This window comes from Eretmochelys imbricata, chromosome 3 (assembly GCF_965152235.1).
Source record: "Eretmochelys imbricata isolate rEreImb1 chromosome 3, rEreImb1.hap1, whole genome shotgun sequence".
NCBI lineage: Eukaryota > Metazoa > Chordata > Testudines > Cheloniidae > Eretmochelys > Eretmochelys imbricata.
In genome coordinates this window covers 149346764-149373106 of record NC_135574.1, presented here as the reverse complement: position 1 = coordinate 149373106, position 26343 = coordinate 149346764, and the positions used below count along the sequence as shown (strand labels likewise).

Genomic DNA, 26343 nt, shown 5'->3' with positions numbered 1-26343 from the left:
GGGCTGTTGTGGCCAGTTATGAAGAAGGTTAGAATGGGGTTGTGCTGCTGTTGGGTGGGTACCCCCTTGTGGGAGAGACCAAAGACCTGGAACCCAGCACAATTTTGAGGGAACTTTACTAGGTAGACACTTTCTGCTTTGCGGAGAATAGGCAGGCACAGTACAGCACAGACTCCCATCAAGCTGCTGCCTTGTGTGCTGGGAATTCTGCTCATTGCATGGGGCAACCAACTGATGCGGTTCCCTTCCAATCCTGGTGGCACCAAACCAAGGTCCTCGCTGACCTCAGTTCTGAGGGTCTAATTAAACATTAAGTAAAGTTTTACATTAGAGATGGGCCTGAGCACCCCCACAACTTTGTGTGAATTAGGACCCAGAACTGTATCTTGCAGCCTGGGCAGGTTCCTATTTTAAATCAGCTTTGACTGTTGCCTTCTGCTTTGGTTTGAGTTTTTCTCCTCCCTTATCTTGCCCCATTGCTTTACCCCACTGGGCAGTGTTGGGTGAGTACCATCCTACTACTTAGGCAGCGGACATATGTAACTCCTCCTGCAGCTAATCCTGCTGTGGGTGGGGTCACTGTTTCTCCATGGATTCTAGCTGCCTTTGCTCTGAGAAGTTTCCAAACCATCTAGGAACTCTTGGCTTGTCCACCCTTCCCCTTTCATGTATACAGTTCAGGCATTTAATTGCTCCCCTACAAAGGGAACTTTGGTTTTCTCAGCCCCTGGCACAGCAGCTAGTCTGGGCTCTGTGTCTTTAGGAATGGGATTGTGGGAAGACTCTTGATATGAGCATTGTAAATTGTGGGAGGTCCCTTTGCATCTGGGGTGCAGTTTGGAAGTAGGGTGATGTAGAGTCCTATGGTTCCTCATGCATCTCTGACCTTTAGAACTGTGGGGCCAATGGGGTGGCCAAGGACTTTCTGATACTAACATCTACTCTGCACATGGACTTGGTAATGCATCTCTTGTTTGTGTGTTTTCTGGGAGAAGAGTCCGCTTTCTTTCACTATTTGCTATGTATAAAAGGGAGCAGTTAGGAAAGATCAGGTAGTCAGTTGAGGGATCACCAGGGCCAGCCTTTAGTCAGCTGAGCCAGAATTTCAAACCATACCCTTCTTTCCCTCCCTCCTAATACATAATTGGAAATAGTCCCCATAATCTCAATGCTGCTCTTGGTTTTAGTGTCCTCAGTGACCAACCCTGGTGCTCACTGGTGCACTCTGGAACATTCAGCAGGATGTATTGCAGATTGCCCAGGGAGCTCCATTAGGCACATGCAGATGGTTCCAAGGAGGGTACAGTAGCCTTCAGTGAATGATCCCACTGTCTTGGGCCAGAATCAGGAGGCTAACTGCTCCCTGTCCTGGTTTGGTGAGGGCTGGGGTGTGTCAGTCTCTCTTGGATCAAGATCAAGTGGTTTATGGGAAGAGCAAAACACAAACACACTTTTGGCCACATCCACCCTTAGTGTCGCTCTCCTGAAGCCAGGGAGTTGCACCAGGCATGGATTTGGCCTTGTCATGCTTAGTATGTACAGTCCTGGTTCTGAAGGCATTTTGCTTTCATGAGAAGGAAGCTCTAAACTGACCTGGAGACTGAAGCCCTAAAGAGGCCGAGTCTCATGGATGGAGGGCGTAGGATGTCATTTATGCACCCAGATCTTCCAGAGCTCCCGATCCTTTTGACTTTCACTGAAATAAGTCTTCCTTTGGGGAAAAAGCAAGGGAGTGTGCAGCTGAGTATCAACAGCTGCCAACCAGCCACCTGGGCAGGGGGATCTAGGAAGCTGCAGTTGCCAGCAGAAAGTTCCTAGGTCTCACTGCACTAGGCAGGGATGCTGCTTCCTGGAGCGGTTCCATGCTGGGGAAAGGGAAGACAAATGGAAAGAGGGAGATGCTGTTATTGAAGCATTCCATGCGGTTGGGTCAGTGCTAAATGTATCCCTAGTGCAACTCCATTGACTTCAGCGGAGTTACTGTGCACCAGGGACATATGTGTTTCCTTGGTACTTATTGTAGCTTCTCTCAGGAGGGCTGCACCAAGGGCTGGCAGCTATTAAAAGAGGGTTTGAAGGAGGAAATCTAGGAATATAAAGGAAGATAACGCTCTGCACTACCATGGGGAGAGTGCAACTGGACGGGGGCTGGGAGTTTTGGGGAGTTGGTGTGCTCTGTCCATGGGGGTTGGACGAACATCTATTGTAATAATGACCCTCTTGCTTCCCGTTGACTAAGCATTAGAAGGCTGGAAGGATGTTAGCTGTAACTCAAGTCTTCTAATGTCTTGAGGGATAAAGGAAGGAAATAGAGGAGTGGGGTGGTGGTAGGCTCTGCCCAGGGTCATGAATGAAGGGGAAGGATAGTATAAAATTCAGTTAGCTCTCCTGTTAACAACATGTGTAGAGAAGGGTCTCATCTCTCTGTTTTTCTTCTCTCTCTTTCTGTCATTCAGCTAACAGTTCTGCTCATGTCCCTGAGCCATGGTGCTGTCAGGCTAACAAATCTTGGCTCCTATTATAAATGCTGTCTTCAGAACACACGCCTCATTAAAATATGTAAATAGACTGGTCCATGCACACATCTCTGTGGGGAAGGCATGCTAGTCAGAGAGCGCATTAACAGCGATTAACCTTTTCCCTCTGTAGCCAGATTTCCAAAGTTGCAAACATCTGAACCAATATTTTAAGATCCAGAGACATGTAAGAACAAGGAGTGATGGGAATGCATCCTTTCCCTTCATGGACTCTGGGGTGGAGGGAGTCGCAGAGAGGCACAAATGAAGGCAGTGTGCATGAGTTTTACCTGATAGTTACCTCAGATGTAGCATTCACAGTCAAGTTGGGACCTGATTCTGAGCTTGGTGATGGGGGGGATATTCAGAGTCACTCCACTAAGTTCAGTGGCCACCCTCCCCTCAAAATGTGGGGTGTTTGTGAGAGGGGTTGTGGGCATGTCAGATTCAGGGGTCCAGTTTGGTCCCATCTCTCCAAATTAGTACAACTTTAAACGGGGTCTGAATGTCTATTAATCTCAACGGTGATGCTGTCTGATGTTCCAGTCCAGGGGTTCTCCAGCTGCTGGAGTCTGGGAGCCCCTTTGTCTGAGGGAGCCCCATCTCCCCTTCCTGCTCCCCCACCAGCCCCTCACAGCGCAGGTGCACAGTTTGAGAAGCCCCTTTCTAGCAGGAAGGTTGCAGTGGGCAAAGCCTGCCAGCATGGCGAGCTCCCCAAATGGGACTCTCTGCAGGACTCTTCTTCAGATCCTCTCAAATTAAAGGTGAATCCCATCGCTGAGAGGGCTGGGATTCACATGATTTTGGTGCAGGGGAAGTGAGAGAGGACTTGGGAGGGTGTTTTTTTCTAGGGAGGGGAGAGAGAAGAGGACAGTCTAATGGATAGTTTTGGGGTAGGGAAGGAAGATATTTTCATTGCTTTTTTAATAAGGGGAGGAGGGGATAGTGGAGGGGAGATAGGATCTGTGCACATGGTAATAGGAAGAAGGGGTTGGGGTACACTTTTAACGGGAGAGAAGAGGCTGCATCCAGATGTTCCTCTGTTCTTACATCCCATGTTCCCATGGTGGACATCCTGCCAGACTCTTTCCTGTCTGTGAGATGAATCTCCATCTCTGTCTTTCTGTCTGTTCCCATTTGCTCTTCAGCTTTAGGGTTTTTCATGTTTTTTTGCATTGTCTGGCCATGTCCAAGAGAAGACATAGCCCCAACGTCCCAGGAGAAATCCCTTCCCGTTCGGGGACAGAGGCCATGGAAGTAAAGGGTGGGAGCAGAGGGGAACAAGGGTGGGGGAGGAGAGTTCCTGGGGTTTGGCGCCCTTTGCCTGTCAGCTAGAACAGAGGATTGAGATTGGAGTGGGGGGAGGTGATCTGGGAGCATGAATGATGTCATTGGGGTCCTGCCAGATAGCTAATCAGTTCATCTTACTGCCAGCTGGAGGCTGCAAATCGGAGCTTAGTTCCTGCTCCTGGAATGTTGTGGAGTGGACTGGAGAAGGTTGGTTTCTCCCATCAGTTCCCTTCAGGTGCCATGTTTTGAGTCAGGTCTGCTTCTAGCTTAGTGTTTTCACTGGCTGACTGAGTGTGTGTATGTGGGGTCTCCCCTCTTCTCCTCTCTCCTGGAGCTTTGTCTGCTCACCAGGCTGCGCGTACCCTGGCCTGAACCTTGCTAATGGCCCCCACGGACCTTCCCCCCCTCCCTTCCAGATCTAGATGAGCCCATTCTCACCGTCCACCAGACCATCAGCGATGTACGTGGCAGCTTCTACCAGGAGAAGACGGTCTTCCTCCGGTGCACCGTCAACTCTAACCCTCCTGCTCGCTTCATCTGGAAACGGGGTGCTGAGACACTCTCCCACAGCCAGGATAATGGAGTGGATATCTATGAGCCACTCTACACACAGGTGAGAGAGACATCACCCACCCCCAAACCTCACCACTGGCTTGTGTTGGCAAATCACCCACCAGGACCTGAAGATCATCATGGGTCCATCCCTACCATGCCTGGAGGGGAAATGTTGTCCTCCTCCTGGCACCCACCATAGTTCCCCAATAATCCAGGATCCCTGCAGAGTTTGTCTGTGGGTGATGCTTCTCTCTCCCCTCTTGGCTTGTTGCATATACTAAGGAGAGGGTGGTAGGAGAAGTGTGGATTGCAAGGACACTCCCAATACAGAGGTCGGTGATGGATCAAGAGGACTCCTCCGCCTGCAGAGCTTCCCCTAAAGTGTTTAGTGTAGACAAAGGGAGAGGAGTGGAGCACGAGGGAGGATCATAGCTGGTAATTTCCTGTCCCACCATCAGAATGATGCCCGTGCCCAAGGGGCACTGCAGCCTCTTTGGGGATGGAGCTAGGGATGGCTAGGCAGGAAACCTCAGGAATCCAGGCCAGGTTATTCTGTTTGGTTCTGCTCCTTAAAGAGAGAAATGGAATCCAGTCCATAGGCCCCCGGTACTCTTCCCCTGTCCTCCCATCTCTCCAGCTGCACGTCCCCTAGCCTCCCATTGCTGCACGCGTGCTGATGCGCTCCGAGAGCCGCGTGCACTATTCACAGCCAACAGATTTTTATCCCTTTTCCCTTTTGGCAAACTGCCTGCGAGCGGCCAGGGTTTTCATGTTTGTGTCAGTTACTCCTAACATTAAATGAAGAGTTTGTGGAAATTAATTTGAATGGTTGAGATGATTCACTGAGCGGGCCATGTGATTGGTTCCCTAAGTCATGTGGCACTGTTTCTGTTCCTGATTGGATACCATACGTCTCCTATTTATGAAGAGTGTTTCTTGTCTGGAAATAAGCATGGGTATTTGTAATTGCTGGAACTGACGGTGCTAATAATGAAGAGCTTTTCCGAATGGCAGCATGTGCAGCCCAAATACACATGTACTCTTCCTCTCTGTTTCTCTCTCTTTCCCCCTCTCCCCCCACCTTAATATGCAAGTCAAATTCCTCACGCTTTCTTATGCTTGTTTCCTCCCCCCTCCACACATTGCTCCTTAAGTCCCAGTGTTTTACTTCTCTGCAACTGTAGTGGTGGTGGAAGGGAATGCTCTTGGGTAGTCTGCCATCCAAAGCATTCTGGGAAATGGTGCCCTAAAATCTGCTATGGGTTTCAACGCCCCTCAGTGACTGCCTTGCTGACACTGCTGAAGTTGGTTAATGAGGCAAAACGATGCCATGAGGCAATGAGGAGGAGATGGGGCGAAAGGGTAGTTCTTGAGGGGACAGCTTCATCCCTCACATCTCGCTGCCAACCCAAGGCTCCTGCAACTGGGCCTGGAGCAGATTCTGGCCAGGTTTGATCTTTTTTTCTTTTGAGCCATGTCCCAGGCAAGCTCTCAGTTATTGAGGCATTGTTCATAGTTTATTGTAACAAGCCTTCCCTGCATGCCATGGAAATGGGCAGTTGGAAGAAAAACCGAAAGAGAGATAGGGACAGAGAGAGCACAGCCCTGTGGGTCTGTGATAGATTTTTTTTAAAAAATATATTGTAGGTCAGTGCTGCTACTTTGGTCTTGAGGGGATTTTCCATCTAGTCCAGTGCTGTCTAATGTCCAGTAAGGAATTTCCAGGCCTTAGAACATCACCTCCTCCTCTGGCTTTCCCTTTTCAGGGAGTCTGAGGCTGACTATCAGGAGAAACTGGATAATGGTGAGATCTTAGGCTGTGGAATAGTGCCTTCCACAATAGTACAGGTCAAAGAAGTTCTCTTCTGTGTTGCATCTGTGGGTTCCTGTCAACGGATGTCCCTGCCAGCATGGGTCATTTCTACAGATGCCAGCTAGAAGGAAAGTGGTGTAGGATTGCCCTGTTTATGCAGAGCTGCCCTGATTCTCCTCTTCTTTCTACTGGCTTAAGCCAGAAATTGAAGTTAGCAAAGTTACATGGATATAAAACTGGTGTGATAGCAGAATCAGTCTTGTCACTCAGAAGCCTCATGTTTAACAAATCACAGTTCAGCTACACTTGTACTGTTGTATTCTCAGCCAGTCAGGCCACATACACTGGTGTCAGTATAAGATTTAGATGGCTGACATTTTACAAATGAGCTAAAGGCTTAACAGTTTATGCTTTTGTAAACTGATTTACAATCTAGGTTTATACACATTTACCCGACCCTATATCTACTGATCAATAAACTGGATGCATATGAACCATGTGTAAATCACTAGTTGACATGCACATTGTAAATGCCCTTGTTCATGCAGCATAGCAACGGATCTCCAGGGAAGTGTTTTTCACTTGGGTATTGGTCCCCTAGGAATTTATCTTCTAATTCACTCAGGTCAGATACTACATGTTCAATGTATATTAATGTTTGTGAGCTCCATGTCCTGTCCCATGCAGTCATCTCGGGAGGATTTGTCAAGCTGATATCTTTTCACGTTTACAGATTTTTATTTAAAAAATCTGTAAAAAGAGATTTACACAAATAAAAGGACAAAGGCAAACTGTCATAAAGGCATACAAGTTAGAGGGTACAAACCATGGGGTGCATCTCAGAACTTCCCATAAGCGTGTCTCATAATTGTAAATATACAGAACCCATATCATGTGCATTTAACAGAGTTATTCTGTTTCTGCTGTGTGCCAGTGACTGACAGTGCCAGAATCTGATTTTAGTTACACTTGTATGAAAAATCCAGGGCAACTCCATTAAAGACAGTGTCATTACTCTGGAAATATACCAGTGTAAATGAGATTAGAATCTTGAGCAAAGAGAAAATAAAGGTTTGATCATTTCTTTTAATATTTCTCTTAATTACCCTTTCTTTCCTCTACTGCAAATTTTTACAGTTTAACTGTTGAGCATATATTTAGCCAAGTATTAAAAGACTAAGGGCTGGAATCTGATCTTGGTTACCCTGGTTTTATGACATTGACACTCCACTGACTAGAGCTATTGCTGGATATCCCAGTGCGAGATCAGAATCTAGCTCTAAGTAGTTAAGATTCTTTCAATCCTGCAAGATGATCCTGACAGCAATTGACAAGAGATTATCTATAAAGCTGCTCAGTAATGCTTCCACGTTACATGGTAGTGCTGCTGATTCTATTTATTTATTTAATTTATTTAGACAATGACTAGTGTTGGAATTATCAGCACGAACATTTTATTGCTTCTTTTACAAAGGAATGAGGGGCTGATACAGAGAGGTCCTGGGCGGTCTCAACTCCCATTGATCAGCACGTCTCAGAATCAGATCACAGATTTGTAGCCGAAAGCTGTTTGTTGTACATCTATCATTCAGTTATTCTGTTCCCCTTCTTTCCAAATTCCCAGGGTGAAACCAAAGTTCTGAAGCTGAAAAACCTGAGGCCACAGGATTATGCCAGTTACACATGTCAGGTGTCCGTCCGGAATGTCTGCGGCATCCTTGACAAGTCAATCACTTTCCAGCTCACTAACACAACAGGTAAGAGAGCAGCAACAGAAATGCCTCTGGGTCCTGAGCACCTCTTGCTTGCTGATCAGCTGTCCTCCTTCCAGGGTCTGGTGAAGTGAGATCCAATCCAATACCTATTAAAGTTAGTGGATAGACTCCCACTGACTTCAGTAGGCATGGGATCAAGTCCACAATACAAAACTTAGCATGAGCCAAACAAAGAGTTGGAGCAGGAGGTGTCCAGCAGTCCTTGGAATTCTTATGAGCTCTCAGCTGCCATGGCTGGTGGGATGTCATGAGAACAGTCTCTATTTGGGTGTTGAGGGAACTATGTAGATTTTTAACTAGCCAAGAAAAATAAAAGCAACTTTCCTGATTTGCTTTTTGTACAGTTGATATCTGGGAAAATGCTGCGTGAACTTTCCCAAAAATACTCCGTACAATATTTGGATGACTTTGCTCCACCCTGATTCACACCCCTTATGCGGCTGCTTTCCAGAACCACTCAAGCCATCAAGTTCTACTGGCAGAGATGTCTGTGGAAAGCAGATATCAAAACAAATTTCACAACCACGTGCACAAATGTTCATGACAGGAATGCTTGAGTGATCATCTAGTCAATGAACAGAAAAAATATCATGTGATCATTCAGAGAGGTCCTGACTAATTAACAACAGAATATCGTATATCAAATCCTTGCAGATAGCTGGTCACAACCAACAGATTAATAAAAAACTAAAAAGCAAAAAAATTGTCAAATATTTTAAATAACGAATAAATATGAGAAAATTGCTTTTTTTGCTTTGGGATGTTCTGTGATCAAAGAAGAGGCTGAACTAATTTCTGTAATGTCATGTAATGTACTATTCACCTAGCTCTAATATAATACAAAGTAGTTTACATCCCTTGTGTCATTTCTGTACAATGAAGGCAGAACTCTTGATGGTGCCAACTGTTGATGAGAAATAGTTAATACTGTAGAAAAATATGCTTATTGATCTAACTGAGCCTAGGGGCTGAGACAATGAAATGTTTTTATGTATAAATAATTAAATACCTTAATAAAAGAAAAACCTAGGTTAAATATTAGGGGAAAATGCTCCTAACAGTGAGATCTCTACAACTGTCTCAAAAGGTGGAAGCCCCATCACTTGAGTCCTTTCAAACTAGAGAGGACAGAACAGTAGAGCATTCATTATAAGACACAATCCAGCCCTAGTCAAGGGGAATGGGGTCTCATACAGCTTTTCTAGCTCTGACTTCTGAGACGATATGTTTATAGATTTATAGAATCTCATTCCTCTTCAGAACCACGGTCCCCAGATAAATGCAAAGAAAGCATCCTTCTTTTCATTTCAGCCCCTTTATTGAGTGAACAAGAAAGCAGGGTTTTCAAACTGATCAGATCTGGTACCAGTACATGTGCAGTACATGGCTATATTGACTCAACTTTTTAGCTACTTGCACCACATCAACATTTGGCCCACACAGTAGATGTGTGTAGCTCTCTTGCTATATATAGATATGTATTCATATTTATACACACACAAATATAAAGTCTCTCTGTATATGTGTGAATAATTTTTTAGATTCTCTCTGATCTTGCATAAATCTCTTCCTCCCCTCTTCTGCTCATGCATTAGTAACTTCCTTGTAGCATTGGCTGTGTCCAGAATTCTGAACAGCCTTATTCATGATGTCTTTGCTTCTGCACCTAGAGAAAAACTCAGGGAGCACAGAGGTGCGTGGAAATCAGTTTTTAAGTATCTATAGATCCAAATAATATGGACCTTTGAGGGGAAGTGATGGGTCAGGTCAGAGAATCTTCCTTCCCCGTCTTGTTTGCTGCTCCTTTGCCGTTTGGCTATAAAAGTGGCTCCTATGATTCATCAGGGTCCCCTTGCCACTGATTGTCTGTGGTGCAGATCTGTACTTCTCCCTGCCAGGGAGTCCTGCGCTTGGCCCTGAGGGTTAGGAATCTTTTTTTTTTTTTTTCCTGGCTTGGCTCTTCGATAGTTACCTTGGGCAGCAGCTGAGTGTTGTGGTTGTAGCACAAATGTCTGCAGCACCAGTTTCAATTCCTGTTCTCTATGTGCATCCTCCCCTTGCAGGAGTTTTCTGCCTCCTTTTCCTCCTCCTTCCTGATGATGCTTTTAGATTCTAGAGCTCTGAGGCTGACCCAGTGGGTCTGGCTGCAGAACTCAGACCTGTCTCATGGGCCAGTTTGTTGCAGCCTGTGTATTGGGATCCAGCTGTGATTGGGGAATGGCTGACATTTTCTCTTTTGATTTCTGAAAAGTTAAGCAGCCCAGCTGGTTAATTCTCCTGCAGTTTTACTGCAGCAAATTGGACTTCAAAGGGAATTGAAAGCGACTCTTTGTTTTTAATGGTCCCCTTGCTCCACAGCAGACTCTGCCAGCAGGTTTTCTGAGCCGAGAACAAAAGGAATCGCCACGGGTTACAAATAAATGAGATTCATCTCCTGCATAACAATGGTTGCATATTGTTATCGTCCATCCGCTAACTAGAGGAGGATGTGATCCAATCTCAGCTCCCAGAGCTGGGGCTGGGTTCATGCTGGAGAAGCATTGCCTTGAAATGTGCTGATGGCCATTTCAAAGGTTCCTCCTCTCCTGGTTACACACACCAACAAGCTGCCCTGAGGAAGCAGCTGCCCCACGAGGTCATATTTTCTGAGTTACCCTGCACAGAACATATCCTCACCCTACAGGATTCTAGCAGTTAGGGCTGGTCAAATAAGTTCAGGTAAACTAAAAGAATAGCCCAAAATCTTTACCAGAACCTGAATAAGATCTGACTCATGCTTCACTGCTGCCTCCCTTTCCTCCTCTCCACCCCCTCCCCAAAAAAACCCTCTTCAAGAAATTGATCTCTGCCACCTTCCAGGTCTGCCCAGGGGGAGATACTCTCTACCAAGACCATGAGTGCAGCTTCTACCAGCTTGACCAAGGAGAAGCAACTTCCAGCCAAGACCAGTTCAGTGTTAGGGGAGGTGACTACTATTCAGTATCAGCTGGACAAGACCAAAGGTCTCTTGGCTCAGGGCAGCCTTACGGATGGTCTTGTACTCTGTGTCATGTGGCGGTTTGTCCATCCAGGATGAGCCAGGTCACCCTATTAGGGGCCTCTTTGGATGTGTGAAGCCCATCAGAGCCTAAAGTTGCCACTGGCAAATACACAGATCATTTTTGCTCCCTATTATACACTGGATTTGATATTTATTTTCCAAAACTCCACGTTGAGAGACCTTCAAGGGACCTGACCTTCAGCCATGGCCCTGAAAAATCAAAGGAATTAAACCCTGTGCCTCCAAACTGATCCTTATGGCTGGCCGCAAAAGATGACAACCCCACCCCCCACCCCCATACAAATATATAGCACTTGCACAGTTAGCCAGCTGCTCCCTGTGCATGTGACAAGAGGGACATTGGCCACCGTTAGAGACAGGACACCAGGCTGCAGTGCTCTGAGCTTTCTGGCCGTAGTTATGCTGCTAAGTTATGCCGCCTGCACGGAGGGGAGAGCAGCCCTCCTAGCCTTGTTTGTATGAGCCGTAATTCAGAGATCCAGCACAGCTCATTAACGCAGAGTCCGGGGAGAGGAGAGGCAGAAATAATGATGCTGTTAAATCAGGCTTCATGAATATGTAACAACATCTTATTTTGCATTATTATGGCCGTTACTTAAAAAGCACTCTCAGCCTTTGTGCTGTCGCTGGTTGCTTTCTGAGCTCTGTCTGGAGCCAGCGATGGAGCTGACAAGGAGCGTTAAAGGGCCTTTCTTGAGATGAAGTGGAGAAGGCAGAGGAAAGCTTTTGAGATCAGTTCCTGGGGAGAGCAGGAATGAAAGAAACCAAACAGAAGGATGTGAGGATCCAGAAGACGAGGAGCTGCGCGTGCACTTTGAATTGGCCCAATGTGTTCACCTGTGCCATAAAGGGGAGGCCATCTGGGTTGTACCCCAAGAGTGTAGAACCATGTATTTGACACATGCAGAGAACCAGGAGGGGAGCCACAGTGTTTAGCACCAGCTGGTGGTTGGGATACAGGACCATGAATGATCTAGACCAGCAGTTCCCAAACTTAATTGGCTTATGTGCAGCCTTCTTTAGTGATATTTGAAATATCACGAGCAAATTTCTTCTTTTAGTGCCCACTTCTTTTAGGCCTTAATAGGCATAAGCGTTTCTATAGTCATAGTAAAATAGATTCCTACAGAAGTCTGAAATGTTAGATTACAACATTTTTTAAACATCTCAGGTTTTTAGACTGTGAATAATAAAGAATAATCAATTATTATGTCTTCCTTGTAATCTAAGTAACACAAAACATTTGTCAAATGACTTGATATATTTTGGTATGCTGCTAAACGAAGCCGGTGGCTTCACGTTTTAATTTGTCTCATTTAAATTCAAAGTTTCTGCTAATTCTTACTTGGATTATTGTGGAAGATAATACAAAGGTGTCGTCTTCTATTGACAATAGGTCCCGGAACCTCACCTGGACACCAGGCAGCTCCAGCTCCAATTCATTCTGGTTCCAATGCTTCAGGTTCCCAGCTCCCCTTCAGTTCCTCCTGAACCAGGGAACTCTGCCAGTCTCACTGCAGCCTTTGGCCTCTCTGAAGAACCTTTCACACAGATTTCCTCCTTCTCTGGTCCCGGGACCCAACTCTTGCTCCCTTTGTAAGGAACAACACAGCCTTCCTTCACGGGGCTGTGCCATGATTCAAGAGGCTTCTCCAGCCCACCAGTATCCAGATTCCAGCCTTGTTCCACAGAGCCTCCCTTGGTCCTTGGACTCACACACTTCTTCCCCTTGCTTCAGGCCTCCCCGCAGCCCTCCTCCTTAGGGCTGGGTTCTAATTTAGGCAGGCTTTCCCAGTCCACCAATCTCCCTTCTGGTTCTCATTCTGGTGAGCCTCTCTTAACTCAAAAAGAAAAGGAGGACTTGTGGCACCTTAGAGACTAACAAATTTATTTGAGCATAAGCTTTGGTGAGCTACAGCTCACTTCATCGGATGCATGTTATGCTTGTGCTCAAATAAATTTGTTAGTCTCTAAGGTGCCACAAGTACTCCTGTTCTTTTTGCGAATACAGACTAACACGGCTGCTACTCTGAAACCTCTCTTAACTCAGCGCTCCCCTGCAATTCTTCTGTCTAGGCTTTCTGCCCTCTACTACTCCTGGGAGTCACCTGTAGCTCACGAAAGCTTATGCTCAAATAAATTTGTTAGTCTCTAAGGTGCCACAAGTCCTCTTTTTCTTTTTGTTAATCTCTTAAGCTGCTTCCTTAACACCTGCCCCCATTCTGCTGCTCCCTTGAATACCTGCTTCCTTAAAGGGGCCACATTGTGAAACAGGGCTTGGCTGGTCCTGGGACCCACTCCCCCTTTAAAGGGGACAGACCACCCTTTTACAGCATACCACTTTCAACAAGCTCCTGTACCACCGGTGGCACATGTACCACAGTTTGGGAACTCATGATCCGGACAAGTTCTGTCCTTCCATCCCTTGGGGCTGAGCTGGCAGGCCCATAGCAATCAGAGGGAAGGTTGAGTGCTTGCCTCATGGCTAATATGACCTATTTCGATGAATCTCTTATTTTCATATCTTTCCCCACCACCACTACTTCCACTCAGTCTCCGGTGTGCTGTTTCTGTAGGCGGCATAGAGATATTTGCAGTGACTTACACAACATTTTCAGCAGGGGGTATGCAGAAGCTTAGATAGGAGCCACAATGCAAGTAGCTGAGCTTTTATTCCATCTCAGTGTCTGCAGGCCCCATGTAAAGACTGGGGAAACTGATACAGAAAGAGCAAAATAAATTAACCTGTGTGCTGGGGATTTTGATGTTGTTGTTGTGAAAATAAGCGTGGCACTGGTTCCCCATTTCTTTGTCATCTTGGCTGGTAATGTCCATCTGAAGCCACAGTTACTTGAACTGGGAGCAAAAATCAACAAGCCTTAGGTCCAGATTCTCCACTGCTTCTGTGTTGCCAATTGTACTTATGCAAAATGGGTGTAAAATACTACTGTTCTGATTTGGAGTGGAGAATTGGGCCCTACATCTATAACAGAGCCAGAGCACCTAGTTAACATGCTGTTACAATGTTCCGTGTAGATGGGACCTAACCACACTCCTAAAGCTTGGACTGTTCAGGGTCTATGCTGCAATCACAAGGTGTCATTGCAGCTCATGTAGACCTACCCAAGCAAGTTGTTAATCTCACTAGCTCAGTCCTGGAGCAGGGAAGCTGGGCAGTGCGTGCTTCAGTCCACTGGAACTCTGGGTAATTATTCATGGCGCTAGCCCATGCTGAAGCATGCACTGCTGCAGCTTCACTGCTCTGGGACCATGAGCTAGCTAGATTCAAGCTAGCTCGGGTATGTCTACCCCAGCTGCAGTCACACCCCATGATGTGTCCTCAGTTTTGGGTCTCCGTGAGGTCCTGTCTACGCTATGCCTTTTAACCCTGTTATGGCCTGGTCCCCTGACTTGGTTAGAGATGCAGTGTTGATGGGGTCCTAGATTCATACACATCATGTTTTTAATGAACTCATGTCCAGCCCACACTCACCCAGCCTGGTCCACTCTTTCTCAAGAACAAACTGAGAGTCTCTCCATTCAGATAGAATTGAGCGAAGCCCAGACTGGTGTGAGTCTCCTCAGAGCTCACTAGTGTTCCCATTTTTCTCTTCCAGCTCCACCCGCTCTGAAGCTGTCTGTCAATGAGACCCTGGTGGTGAACCCAGGAGATAATGTCACTATGCAGTGCTCCCTGACAGGTGGCGACCCACTGCCTGAGGTGGTCTGGTCTCATTCACCCAGCCCTATGCCTCACAACAGCCTTATTCAAGAGGGTAACCTCACCATCTGGGGGATCCGCATGGAAGATTCAGGCTACTACAATTGCACGGCCATCAACAATGTGGGGAACCCAGCTAAGAAGACAGTGAATCTGCTGGTGCGATGTACGTCCTTCCACTGCATGCACTTTTAGGGCGAGACTCTGGGTTACCAGCACACATCATTGTTCATTTAAATAGGGGTAAATGTGCTACTCCAGCAAGGGACTGGTAGCACTGACTGGAGAAGGCACTGTGCAAGCTTCCCCACCTACAGCTCTGCTGATGCACCTCACTCCTGACTCACAGCACCCATGATTATTCCAGTCCTGTCCTTTCACAGCTCTGCTGATGCTTCCTGGTCCTGACATGCAACACCACAGCAGGCCTTGGGGGCGTGGGGCCATTGCTTCACATGGGGATCTCATTTGGGCATAGGCCTGGGGCATCCCTTTGCCCAGAGCGTGTGGAGCCATTGCCTCCCATCGGACAAAGGGTAGATATCTCACATGGGAATCCCCTTTGGGCACAGGGCATTTTGTCTTCACTAACTGGCTTTGCACCTGTGTTCATCCCAGCCATGAAGAACGCCACCTTCCAGATCACCCCTGACGTGATCAAAGAGAGTGAGAGCATCCAGCTAGGGCAGGACCTGAAGCTCTCGTGCCACGTGGATGCCGTCCCCCAAGAGAAGGTCGTCTACTTCTGGTACAAGAATGGGAAACCAGCCAGGGTCTCAGACCGACTGCTTGTTTCTAGGAATGACCCTGAGCTCCCACCAGTGACCAGCAGCCTGGAGATCATTGACCTGCGCTTCAGTGATTATGGCACATATCTGTGCATTGCGTCCTTCCAGGGGGCCCCCATTCCCGACCTCAGTGTTGAGGTGAACATCTCTTCAGAAACAGGTGAGCCTCCTCCATAGAGGCCTGGGGCTTTGAGGGAGTCGGGTCGGGGGTCATAATATGGATTAGAATCATGAAACCAACATATTCTTTCCAGCCTGAGCTCTTGAAGGCCCTCAAATGAGCCTTGATTTCAAGTGTAAGAGCTCTTGTTCCTTCCATTTGGGATGACAGCTATGCTGTGTGACTTGTAGTATCCTGAGATGATCCCTCTCGTGTTCCTGATGAGGAGGCTGGACTAAACCAAAGAGAGCAGCCCCAGCATGCCACATTTTATGCGGGAGCGTGTGTGTGCTGGGCTGGATGCTGTGGGCATGTCTCGTGAGTGGCCAGTGACCCAGCTGGGATAGGTGTGTTCTAAAGTAGCTAGTTCCTTCCTTTAATATAGAGTCTCAATGAGTTAGTTTCAGGCTTCTAGTGACCTAAGGCACAACATGACTGAGGATGTCTGATTATGGATTGGGAAGGCCCAGATTGCAGCCCAAACCAACCTCGGAAGGAGATGGTTTTGAAGAAGCCCTGGTCAAGGACTTATCATGAAGGAACAGCGAGGGAATGGGATTTTACCAAATGTCCCAACGCTGGTGGTTGTGGGGAAGGAGGTAGTGGTCTTTCACCTCTTTGCATGGCTTAGGAGAGACACTCCCTCTGATATTTTTCCAGAGACTGAGATGGAAGGACCTGGCTTGTGTCCATGGGAGTGTACAGTGGGAGCTGTGTGATGGGTCTCATAAACCTTCATCCCATAAACAGCTTTAATGTTTAGTGTCCTAACTCTAATCCTCAGGACATCTCTTGAATATTTTCTGCAGGACCCCAGACACTATAAATCTCACCCTCTTTTCCCTTCTCCCAGTAGAGTCCATGGCAAAACTTTCTTATTGGTTTCAGTGGGAGCCCCAAATCTGTCAGTCATTTCTTTAGAGCTGGAACGTACAGATCAAGACTCTTTCGGTTGTGCTAGCAAAACATCAGGTCAGATTCTGTTTTCAGATACACCCGTGCAGTCCCACTGCCTTCCCTGGGATTGCTCAAGTGTGACTGAGAGCAACGCTGCACCTACCTGTAGCTAAATGATGAGAGAGCCTGAGGGAAGTCAACTGGCTGCAGAATCTGTCCTGATTTTTCCAAACTGCTCCAGAAAGTTTCCTTTTTCATAGTGATGTTAACCAGTTTTGGCTGGTCCGAATCCTGTCCTTGACCGATCTGATTCCCTGCCTTGTCTGTGCCCTTAGCAGAAAGTGTTGGAATTGGCTCTTGTTTTTCTGAGAACCACCCTACTCCGCAAAAATCCTTATCAATCTGCTCCAAAGAGAATGCCCCCTGATGCTTTGTGATAATGAGATACTGAGCACTTACTGTGTACTGGGCATTTCAGCATCAAAGAAGTTAATTAATTCATCCTCCTAACAGCCCTGGAAGGCAGGGGAATGCTGCTCCTCTTCTTTTTATAGTTGGGGAAACTGAGGCACAAAACGACATGACTTGCTTCAGATCCCATGGTGAGTTAGTGACAGAGCTGGGAATGTAAGCCAGATCTGGCTGTAGCAGTGGAGTTTAGAGAATACTTCTCCAAAAAAACCGACCCCCAATAGCTAATAGAATGTGTGTAGCGGGGTGGCTACCCTGCTCCTAAAATAGAAGGGGTTAAAAGCAGCCCAGGAGAGGGCTGTGGCTGGGGATGGCTAATTGGGGAAGCAGCTGCAGCTGGGCCACGCTCCAATCAGGCCCCAGCTGTCCGTATAAAAAGGCTGTGAGCCAGAGGCCCAAGGAGTCTCTCTCCAGGCTAGGAGAGAGCAGGGCCTGCCAGCCAGGGTACTGGGAGTGAAGCAGGGCTGGGGAAGGAGCAGGCTGAGCGGGGCACTCCAGGCTGGCAACTCTCCAGGCTGTAGGGCCTGGTCCAAGGCCCATAGAGGTACTGGGAGGCAGAGGAAGGCAGCAGGTCCGAACCCCCTTGCCTATGATGAGTGGCCTTTACGCTGTAGTCTGCCCCAGGGAGTGGGGGCGTGGTGATGACTGGCAGTAGCCCAGACTGAGGCAAGGTGGGGATAGTGGGTTGGGGGTGCCCCAGGAAGGGGAGACCCAGAGGCAGAATGTGGGGGTGCTGCCAGGGGGCAGAACCCAGAGAAAGGGGCACCAGGGTCTGTGAGGGACATGGGGGCCAGAGCTGTGCGGATCACTGGCCTGCAGAGGGCACTCTATGCTAAGAGCTAATTTCCCCAATGACCAGCAGGAGGCACCACAGGGGGGAGTCCGCTCCTTTACAAGGTAATAGCTATAAGGTTGTAGGAGTAAAATGGCAAAGGTCTGTATGATCATAGAGTCTGTCCCCACTACAAGGGCTGGACAATATCTGCTGGCCCATATGTAGGTACCAGCTCAAGAGTTAAAAAATCTACAAGAAGCTGGCTGTGGTGGCCCAAAGTTGCTACAACCCCGCTTCCACCAGCAGGAGCAGAAAGGGCCAGCAGAGCACAGTGGGGTTGACTGGGAAGAGAACATGGTGAGGCTGATTGAGGAATCCCATCGATAGTCACTGCCAGCTGGACTCCTCTGCAGCCAGGGAAAGTAAAGCTGCTGTCCCCAGCCAGAACGCCAAGTGAGGGCAGGCACCAGCACCATCACCTGCCTCCCTTCAGGCTGAATCCCCCCTGTCCTGCACACACTGGGTAATGGGGGGGGTTTGTTCACGTTGGGGTATCCGGCCCTCTGTGTGCATTTAAGGAGCAATAAAGACCCTCCCCCACTTCGTGTTTGGCTTGAACCCGTTGAGTTTTTCCCCAGAGCCATGGTATTTAAGCAGCAAGGTGGAAACTGCTCTGCATTCCCTGGCCATCTGCTGCCACCCAGCAAAAAAGGCCCCCATTCGCTGAGATGGCAGTCTCCAGTGGGAGGCTCAGAAGAGAGGGCTTTAATTAAAAAAAATTTCCAAATACAATTTGCAGTTTTTCCCTGTGGTGAAAATTGCCTCTCGCCAGGTGAGCATCTGCTGGCGGTGCTGACTGGCGGGGGGGGGCAGTGCTCTCTTCACACCAAACAGGAGAGCATCTGATGAGATTCCATGGCCCACAGGGGACCTGTAAATTGAAAACTCAACTTCTCTGTTGCATAGAGAGGTCACTACCAAAGGAGACTGATGCCAGAGCCATCTTAAATATGCTCTTAATACAGTTGTGTTGTATGTGTGTGAAAACCGTCCCAGTGCTCTCTCTCGTGGGCAGAGGGTAAATTGAGAAATAGTGGCCAGTTTGCATTGAGGTGGCCGTGGAGGCTGGGAGTGGAATATATGAAGCATGTCTATGGAGGCTGGGAGTGGAATATATGAAGCATGCGCCTGTAGGCCACTGTCTCCAATCCAGCCCGTATAAAGAGATTGGATTTGGCCTCCCGCTTCTGGGTACAGATGGGGAATTAAATGGCTAAAAAGATTGAGACTAGGATGTGGAGTCTTCCAGCTCTAGATTATCGGTTCTAGCCTGCTTTAGGCTGATAGCGACTGATCGTGTTTGATAGTAGTTCACTGATGTACGTGAAGTGAGTTGAGGTGTCCTGTCACAGCTGGTACTTTTTGTTGGTGCTGGCACACTCAGAGGCCATGGGGATGAAACACTACACTCCACCTAGAGGTGGAACCTCCAAGGGATGGCTGACATTGGCTGGGGCAGAGCATGGGGAGCTTTGCTCTGGCACTACCAATGCCATTTTTGATTGGAGGGCTGCAGTCTCCAGAGCTGCCAATATAACATCCTTCCCCACAAGTGCAACCATCCTTCAAAGGTTTCCCTCATGCTCTGCTGGAAGGATGTTACCTTGACAAACAGTCCCTTTTTATCTTCTTTTTAGTGCCTCCAACCATCAGTGTCCCCAAAGGCCAGTCCACCATCACCGTTCGGGAGGGCTCCAGGGCCGAGCTGCAGTGCGAGGTTCGAGGGAAGCCCAAGCCACCCATCATCTGGTCCCGGGTAGACAAGGAGGCCCCCATGCCCTCAGGTGCCATGACAGTGGAGACTTACGATGGGAAGCTGCGCCTGGAGAGTGTTAGCCGAGAAATGAGCGGGACCTATAAGTGTCAGACAGCCAGGTACAATGGCTTTAACATCAGACCCCGGGAAGCCTTGGTACAGCTCAACGTGCAGTGTGAGTATAACCGCATGTTTCTGTAGCTCCTACCTCTGTGCCAGCATGCACTGGCATCTTGCTAAAGTCTGGGCAGGTGATGCTTATGGCGCTATTCTCCAATAGGGTTGACGTCTCTTTTTTGGATTGAGTGTGTTTCATCTTGTGGACTTTGAAGGGTTTATTTACCTGACGTCCACACACGAGGAGACATGCTAGCCAACCAACAACATATGCCAGCCAACCGTGGGGGCCTGTTGATCCACTATTGGTTGGGTTACCTCACTTGTTAACGTAGCACTTGCCTGTGTGTGTGCATATATGTTACCCCCACAAAAATTACATTAAAAGACCATTATTAGGGTTGCAAAGACAAGCGCTCAGAAGCTAGGAAATGCCAGAATTAAGGCTGCCTGTTCAACCTTGATTCAGCCCTCTTGTACATCTGCATTATGATACAGTCTTTAATTACATGATCATATATTACTTTTTCTATAGGACCCTTCCCGCCCCATTCAGGATGGACCTGTTCTGGGGATGAATCAGGGTTGTGTAATGAGGGAAACTGTTGTAGGTAGGTCCCCTGCGTCCTTTCATGCAGAAGTTGGAACATGCATAGTGAACGAGGCAGGGGACTGCAAGAAGAGAAAGGATCGTCTTATGATTAAGACAGTTGAATGCTGCTCTGGAGAACTGGATTCTATCCCTGGCTCTGCCACAGGGTTACTATGTGATGCTAGTCAAGTCACTTAAACCAGACTTTTCAGAGGGGTCACTAATGGTTTGTTCCTCATTTTCCAGGTGCCTGATTTGACATCTTGTGGTGTGGTTTGCAAAAGTGCTGAACATGCACAGCTGCAGCTGAAGTCAATGGGAATTGCGATTTGAACATATAAACTGCTATATAATGCTAAGTACTCCTAAAAATCAGGTCCTAGGTGTCTCAATTTGGGCACCCAAAATTAGTGAATACTTTTGTCCTTAATCTTGCTGACCCAGATCCCTCTCTAAAAGGGGGTTAATGCCACCCACTTGCCTCACAGTGGTGTTGTGAAAATAAATTCATTCATATCTGTGAAGCACTTGGTTACTACAGTGATGAGCCCCATAGGAAAACCAATGAGGAAATTTGTCTTCAGAGCAGGGTCTGAATAGTGTGCAGTAAATAAGGTCTGGGACCACACGCTGAACAACGAGGAGAAAACAAAACCTTGAATAGTTACTCATGAAGTGAGCACTGTCTGTTCTGCACACTGAATGAGGCAGGGATCCTGTGGGGGGGGGGGGGGGGGGGAAGCATGTGGTCATGTAATTAAAGACTGTAGCATAACCCATGTGGACAAGAGGGTCAAATTAAGCTTGCACAGGCAGTCTTAATTCTGGCATTTTCAAATTTTGAGTGCTTGACTTTGCGACCTTAATACTGTTCTTTTAACCTCGCTTTTTGTGTGTGTAATTTCCTAGCTTTTAAAAGAGAAACCTTTTAAAAAAAGGGCGGGGAGAAGAAATTCCATCGTGTGGCATCATATTGACACCCACATGGGTCATCAGCGGGGTTTTAACCTTTAGATCCACCATACAGGCCTTTGCCACTTGAGCTAATAGAATAACTGATAGCAGTAGTAGGTTATCATCCTCTCTGTGGACCAACAAGAGAGGAGGATAGTGAACATTGCCAGAGGGTTTCACAGATATTTGTTGACAGCAGAGGAATGGTGAGACTCCGGAATCTTGAGTTCTGTGGAAGGGAGTGTGCTCGACTGAACACAGACTCCTCTTCCCCTATTCCCTCCAAGCATGACACCCTTCTGCTCCATCCTATACAACCTATTTCTGTACCGGTCCTATCTCTTCCACTCCTTGTCCCAGTCCCCATTGTCCTCTCCTAGCCAGTTCCAATCTCCACCCCTCATCCCTGTCCCCTTGCCCAGCCAGTCCCAGCTCTCCCCCAAAACCGTAGAACCTCGTCAGATCTGTATGCCTCACCCTTTAATTCTTCCCCTCAACCCTACTAATTCTCAGTCCCAGTCTCCTTGCTTAGCCAGTCCCTCCCCGATCCTGGTTCCTCAGCCAGTATCTGTTTTCCCCAACCTGCTGGCTCCCAGTCCCCTTGCCCAGCCAGTCCCAGTCTCCCCATCTCATCTTCCAGTTTTCCCTCTTGCCCCCACCAGCCTCTAGTCCCAAATTCTGCCCCCACCCTGTCCTCTTGTCCTAATGTTCTCCCCTGCCCTCCCAGATCCAGTTCTTATTTACTCTGCATTGGAATCAGACAGTTTGCTCCTCCAGACTGCCTGGGCCTAGCAGGGGGACCACTGAGAGCAGATGAGATAGAGGCTCCCTGCTTTCTTTGTTCAGATGCCTGGACCTGGTATGGCCCGCAGCCGCCCAGAGCTGCAGCTGCAGGAAAAGTCCTACTAAGACCTGCAATGAACATGCATGGTGCAGATGGAATCTTCAGGAAATGTAGCTGCCAGAACTCTGTCTTTACTGAGCATGTGCAGACTGTGACCCCGCCCCTGACCCAGGCTTATATCTTGGCCAAATTTGGGCAGATTTTCATGGGGATAGTGGAAGGCACATCTTTGATTTAAAAAGGCCAAATTTGAAATCCCTGCTCCAAAGCATAGGGGGTGCTAAAGCTTCTCAAAGAGAGGTTGCCAGAACTTAACATGGGCAAAACAATGTATTATTCCAAGCCTGGTTCTTGGATGTGGCAGATCCATTTTGGCTGGAATTCAATTTCCCCTCCCCCTTTCCCCCCCCCCCCCCACCAAAATCAGCCTGAGGCAGGGCACTGGTATGGAAAATTTCAACTTACTTTGTTAAAGTTTGGCAAAGTTGCAAGCAACTGAAAATAGGAAAGTTCAGGTAATATTAATAATGGACCATGCTATCAACCCTACCTATAATATATATACACACCCACATAAACAGGCAGCAGGAGAGTACTGAGTGGTGATAGGGATGTTGCCCTGTACTGCCATCCTTGCTGGTGCCCATGTCATGCCATTCTATTTAGATGCCTTGTTGCTCAGTGATACCTCCCTCGGCAGACGAGTGAGGCTGTTCAAATCCCAGACTGGAGTGTTTAGAAGGTATTGGCAACGTTCTGATGTGTGGAGCAGATAAGGGTCTGGGATAATCTGTGCTCCCCTCTTAGTAATAGTATCTTCATCAGTCAAGTGCTGCACTGGGTGGAATTCAGATAAGGAGAATCCAAGCCTAGCTCCTTTCACTTTCCAGATTAAAGTGAAGACTGTGCTGAATAATATTGAGTGGGTTGGAGGGCTGAGGCCAGGGTGGTAACCCTGACCATAGAGCTAGTCTCATCAGGAAAGATTCAGTACTGAACTCCTGTGAAGTCCTCTTGATGATGTAGCAAGCATGGGATTGGTGGAGAGAATGTTAATTTGCACTAGCCTGCACCATCCATGGGCTGTGACTAAAGCGCCTAAGTGCTTAGCATAGTCATTCATCAAACACCAACCCCTCTTCCCCCATCCTCCCTCTGTCATGGCTCGAGAAGGGGTGAAACCTACTCCAATAACCTGGACGAAGCTGAGCAGACACACACATTCAGTTTCTTGCTGTCGGCATCTCCCATCAGCTCCACGTAAGGACAAGCAACAGTGAATTTTATTTGGATTCGGGTTTGACCCAAATTCCACTGGAAGCCATGCATGATCCTAGAAATTAACCCCACCCCCTCCACTTCTTCAAGACTGCAGTCTTGGCCAAATACTGAATGGGTCACAGGGACTGAACTCACCAGTCCCACTCACAGCTTGGTTCCTCCGAGGCAGAGCAGCATGGCAGAAGTTTGCAATGCCACTGCCTGCCTGTCCATTTTGTGCCTAAGCAGTGGACTTCAGTCTCCGGTGCTGTCCATCTGGCTCCCTTTACCAGCATGAAATTCCAGTTGTTGAGGTTTGTTTTTAGTGAAAGTGGAGCAAGGCCCAGAGTCACCCCTGCCTCCCAGCTAAACAAACAACCCATCTGTTTATCCAGCTCCCTTTTTTGTGGAAAGAGCCGGGTGCCCCAGCAGGGGCTTGCTCTGGTTAATTGAAATGCTGTTCTCCAGTGCGGGCAGCTCATTAGTTTTGTGGCTTGCTCTGGAATTCTAATCTTGTTGGAAATGGGAATCGTGTGGCTTCTGAAGCCTCTATGATGAGCGTGTTCCCCCCCTCCCTCCCGCCGAGCCTGCTCCTTCCATCTGAGAACCACTCGGGGTGGGGGGGGGTGTTTGTTTGTGTGAGCTCCTTTTGAACCAGCTTACACAGGGGAGAGTGAATTCTGGGTGATAATGTGGTTGTTTTGCTGATTTGTTCCAAAGCTAAAGTTGCAAAATCAATACGGCAGATCTGATTAGATGTCAGAACCTGTTTCTCTGTTTCTTTTTTCTTTTTTTTTTTACCCATATAGTTCCGTATTGTGACGAACAGCCCAGAAATGAGCTTTGCTAGCAGTGCTGCAATATGGGAGAGAGAAAAAGAGATGGGAACAAACCAATCTGCTGCCAAAAAAGTGGTGTTTTGATTCCTTTTTTTATTTATATAGTGTGAAAGTGGGAAAAGTGGTTCTCCTTTCATGGTGCATGCTGGAATTGGCTAAGGGCAGCTCTGTGACAGGCCACACAGTCTGTTCCCTGGACTCAGCAGCTCTAGTGGAATAATAGGTTTACAAGAGTGCTTTCCGGCTTTCATCTCTAAGGCTAGGCTGAGAAAATATGGTATAGTGGTGAGAGCAAGGGAGTAGGAGAGTCAAGACTCCCAGGGTTTGGGTCACAGCTTGGTGTGACTAAGTCACTTCCCATCTCTTTGAAAAGGGGATGAAAGTGACCTACCGCACCAGGTGAGAGTTAATGCCACAAAGCACTTTAAGATTCTTAAATAAAAGGGGCTATAGAAGGACCAAGTATTATTATAATAAATATAAAACTGTTTAGCAGCTTGTTTCAAGGCTTGGTAGTCACTTTCTGAAGAAGCACAGTTAAGCACAGTATATGTCATAGATGCATATTAAAATTAGGGACAGACAACCAGGTTCAGATAGAGATAGGGCTGATCCACAGATTATGGGTCTGGGTTAGTACCTCTGCAAAGTTCAGCTGTGTTTAGAATCCAAAGTGTGTTTTGGGCCATCTCAAACAGAGAGCAGCAGTAACTAGAATCTGGTCTCGACCACGCATCCCAAAGCCAGCAATAACATAGTAACTAATCATGAAAACTATTTGACCTCTGGATTTTAAGTATCCTAAAAGCAAGACAAAGAGTCTTTACAGTTACCAAAAATGGCAGAGGTTGATTTAAGTTCTAACCTCTTTGAAATTATTGTCCTATGTCCACAGACATGACATTTTGTTAGATATTTGCATTGTGGTGTCGCACCAAGATGTAACAAAGCAAACTGTATGATGTTATATCCTAGGTGCAGTATCCTGCAGGGATAATATTAAGTTAATCCAAAAGATTTTTCCGGTCCTGAAAGCCACACCTAGTTTATAAGATGTAGGACAGCTATGTCACAATCTGAATCCACCTATTCCAGTTTCCACCCACGTGCCACACGACACCAGAACATCTGTTCCAGAATGTGTCCTGCTAATACACTGGATGAGATCACTTGTCCATCTAATTCAACTGTCCCTGGTAGTGGCCTACACTTGGCACTTCAGAGCAAGATATATTGCCCTATGTGACGGGGCTTCACTTACCATGCTGGTGCCGTCTTCTGGTTGTCTTGATGATTAGCTGCGCAGGTTGGTATGCCTATTTCTGGTAATCCTTTACCCGCTGTCACTTCTGCTCCCAGACCCCCATCACTCCAAGGTCCACGGCATCGTCTTCATGACACAGCCCTCCTGACAGGTCACAGTCTTATACTGCCCTGCTGAGCTCTGATTTGCTGTTCCTCATAGCCCTTCTACTATTGGCTGCTTCTTGTGCAGCTTCTCTAGGGCCCTCCCTTGCATGCCAGAGTGGGTGGATGCCCCATCACACCCTACAATACAACTGACCATGTGTCTGGGGATTCCCTTCTGGACCCCACAAGTCAACAGCTTATGCAAGAGAACTATTGACATTTATACTCTAAATTGTCATTCTTTTTCACTAGGAGGGTGGTGAAACACTGGAATGCATTACCTAGGGAGGTGGTGGAATCTCCTTCCTTAGAAGTTTTTAAGGTCAGGCTTGACAAAGCCCTGGCTGGGATGATTTAATTGGGGATCAGCCCTGCTTTGAGCAGGGGGTTGGACTAGATGACCTTCTGAGGTCCCTTCCAACCCTGATATTCTATTCTATGATTCATGCTAAGGTTCACAGATCTGTTACAATGGGTTCTTCAGCCTACTTACAACTTGGGGGCAGAACCAGACCACTCAGTCCCTGGCAGCAGGGAAACGCCCCATCCCCTGAAGTTCCCTCCATTTTTTTCTGCTTTTACAGCAGCTGGTGGCTCAGCCAGGCCTCCCTGTTGCAGCACTTTTCTGAGGGAAATGCCAAACTTTATATCCAGTGTTTAGACGAACAGTTTGGCTCAATAATGTGTCT

The 26343-nt window shown here is 47.5% G+C and overlaps 1 protein-coding gene across 1 annotated transcript in view; it reads left to right on the top strand.

Annotated features, from left to right (window-relative positions):
* The window catches only part of MDGA1 (MAM domain containing glycosylphosphatidylinositol anchor 1), a 188255-nt gene that overhangs the window by 71439 nt on the left and 90473 nt on the right, over nt 1-26343 (top strand). The window contains exons 4-8 of the mRNA XM_077811908.1: nt 4223-4419; nt 7799-7931; nt 14628-14897; nt 15350-15679; nt 19520-19813. Coding sequence (XP_077668034.1) covers nt 4223-4419; nt 7799-7931; nt 14628-14897; nt 15350-15679; nt 19520-19813 — 1224 coding nt within the window. The remainder of the gene's footprint in view (nt 1-4222; nt 4420-7798; nt 7932-14627; nt 14898-15349; nt 15680-19519; nt 19814-26343) is intronic.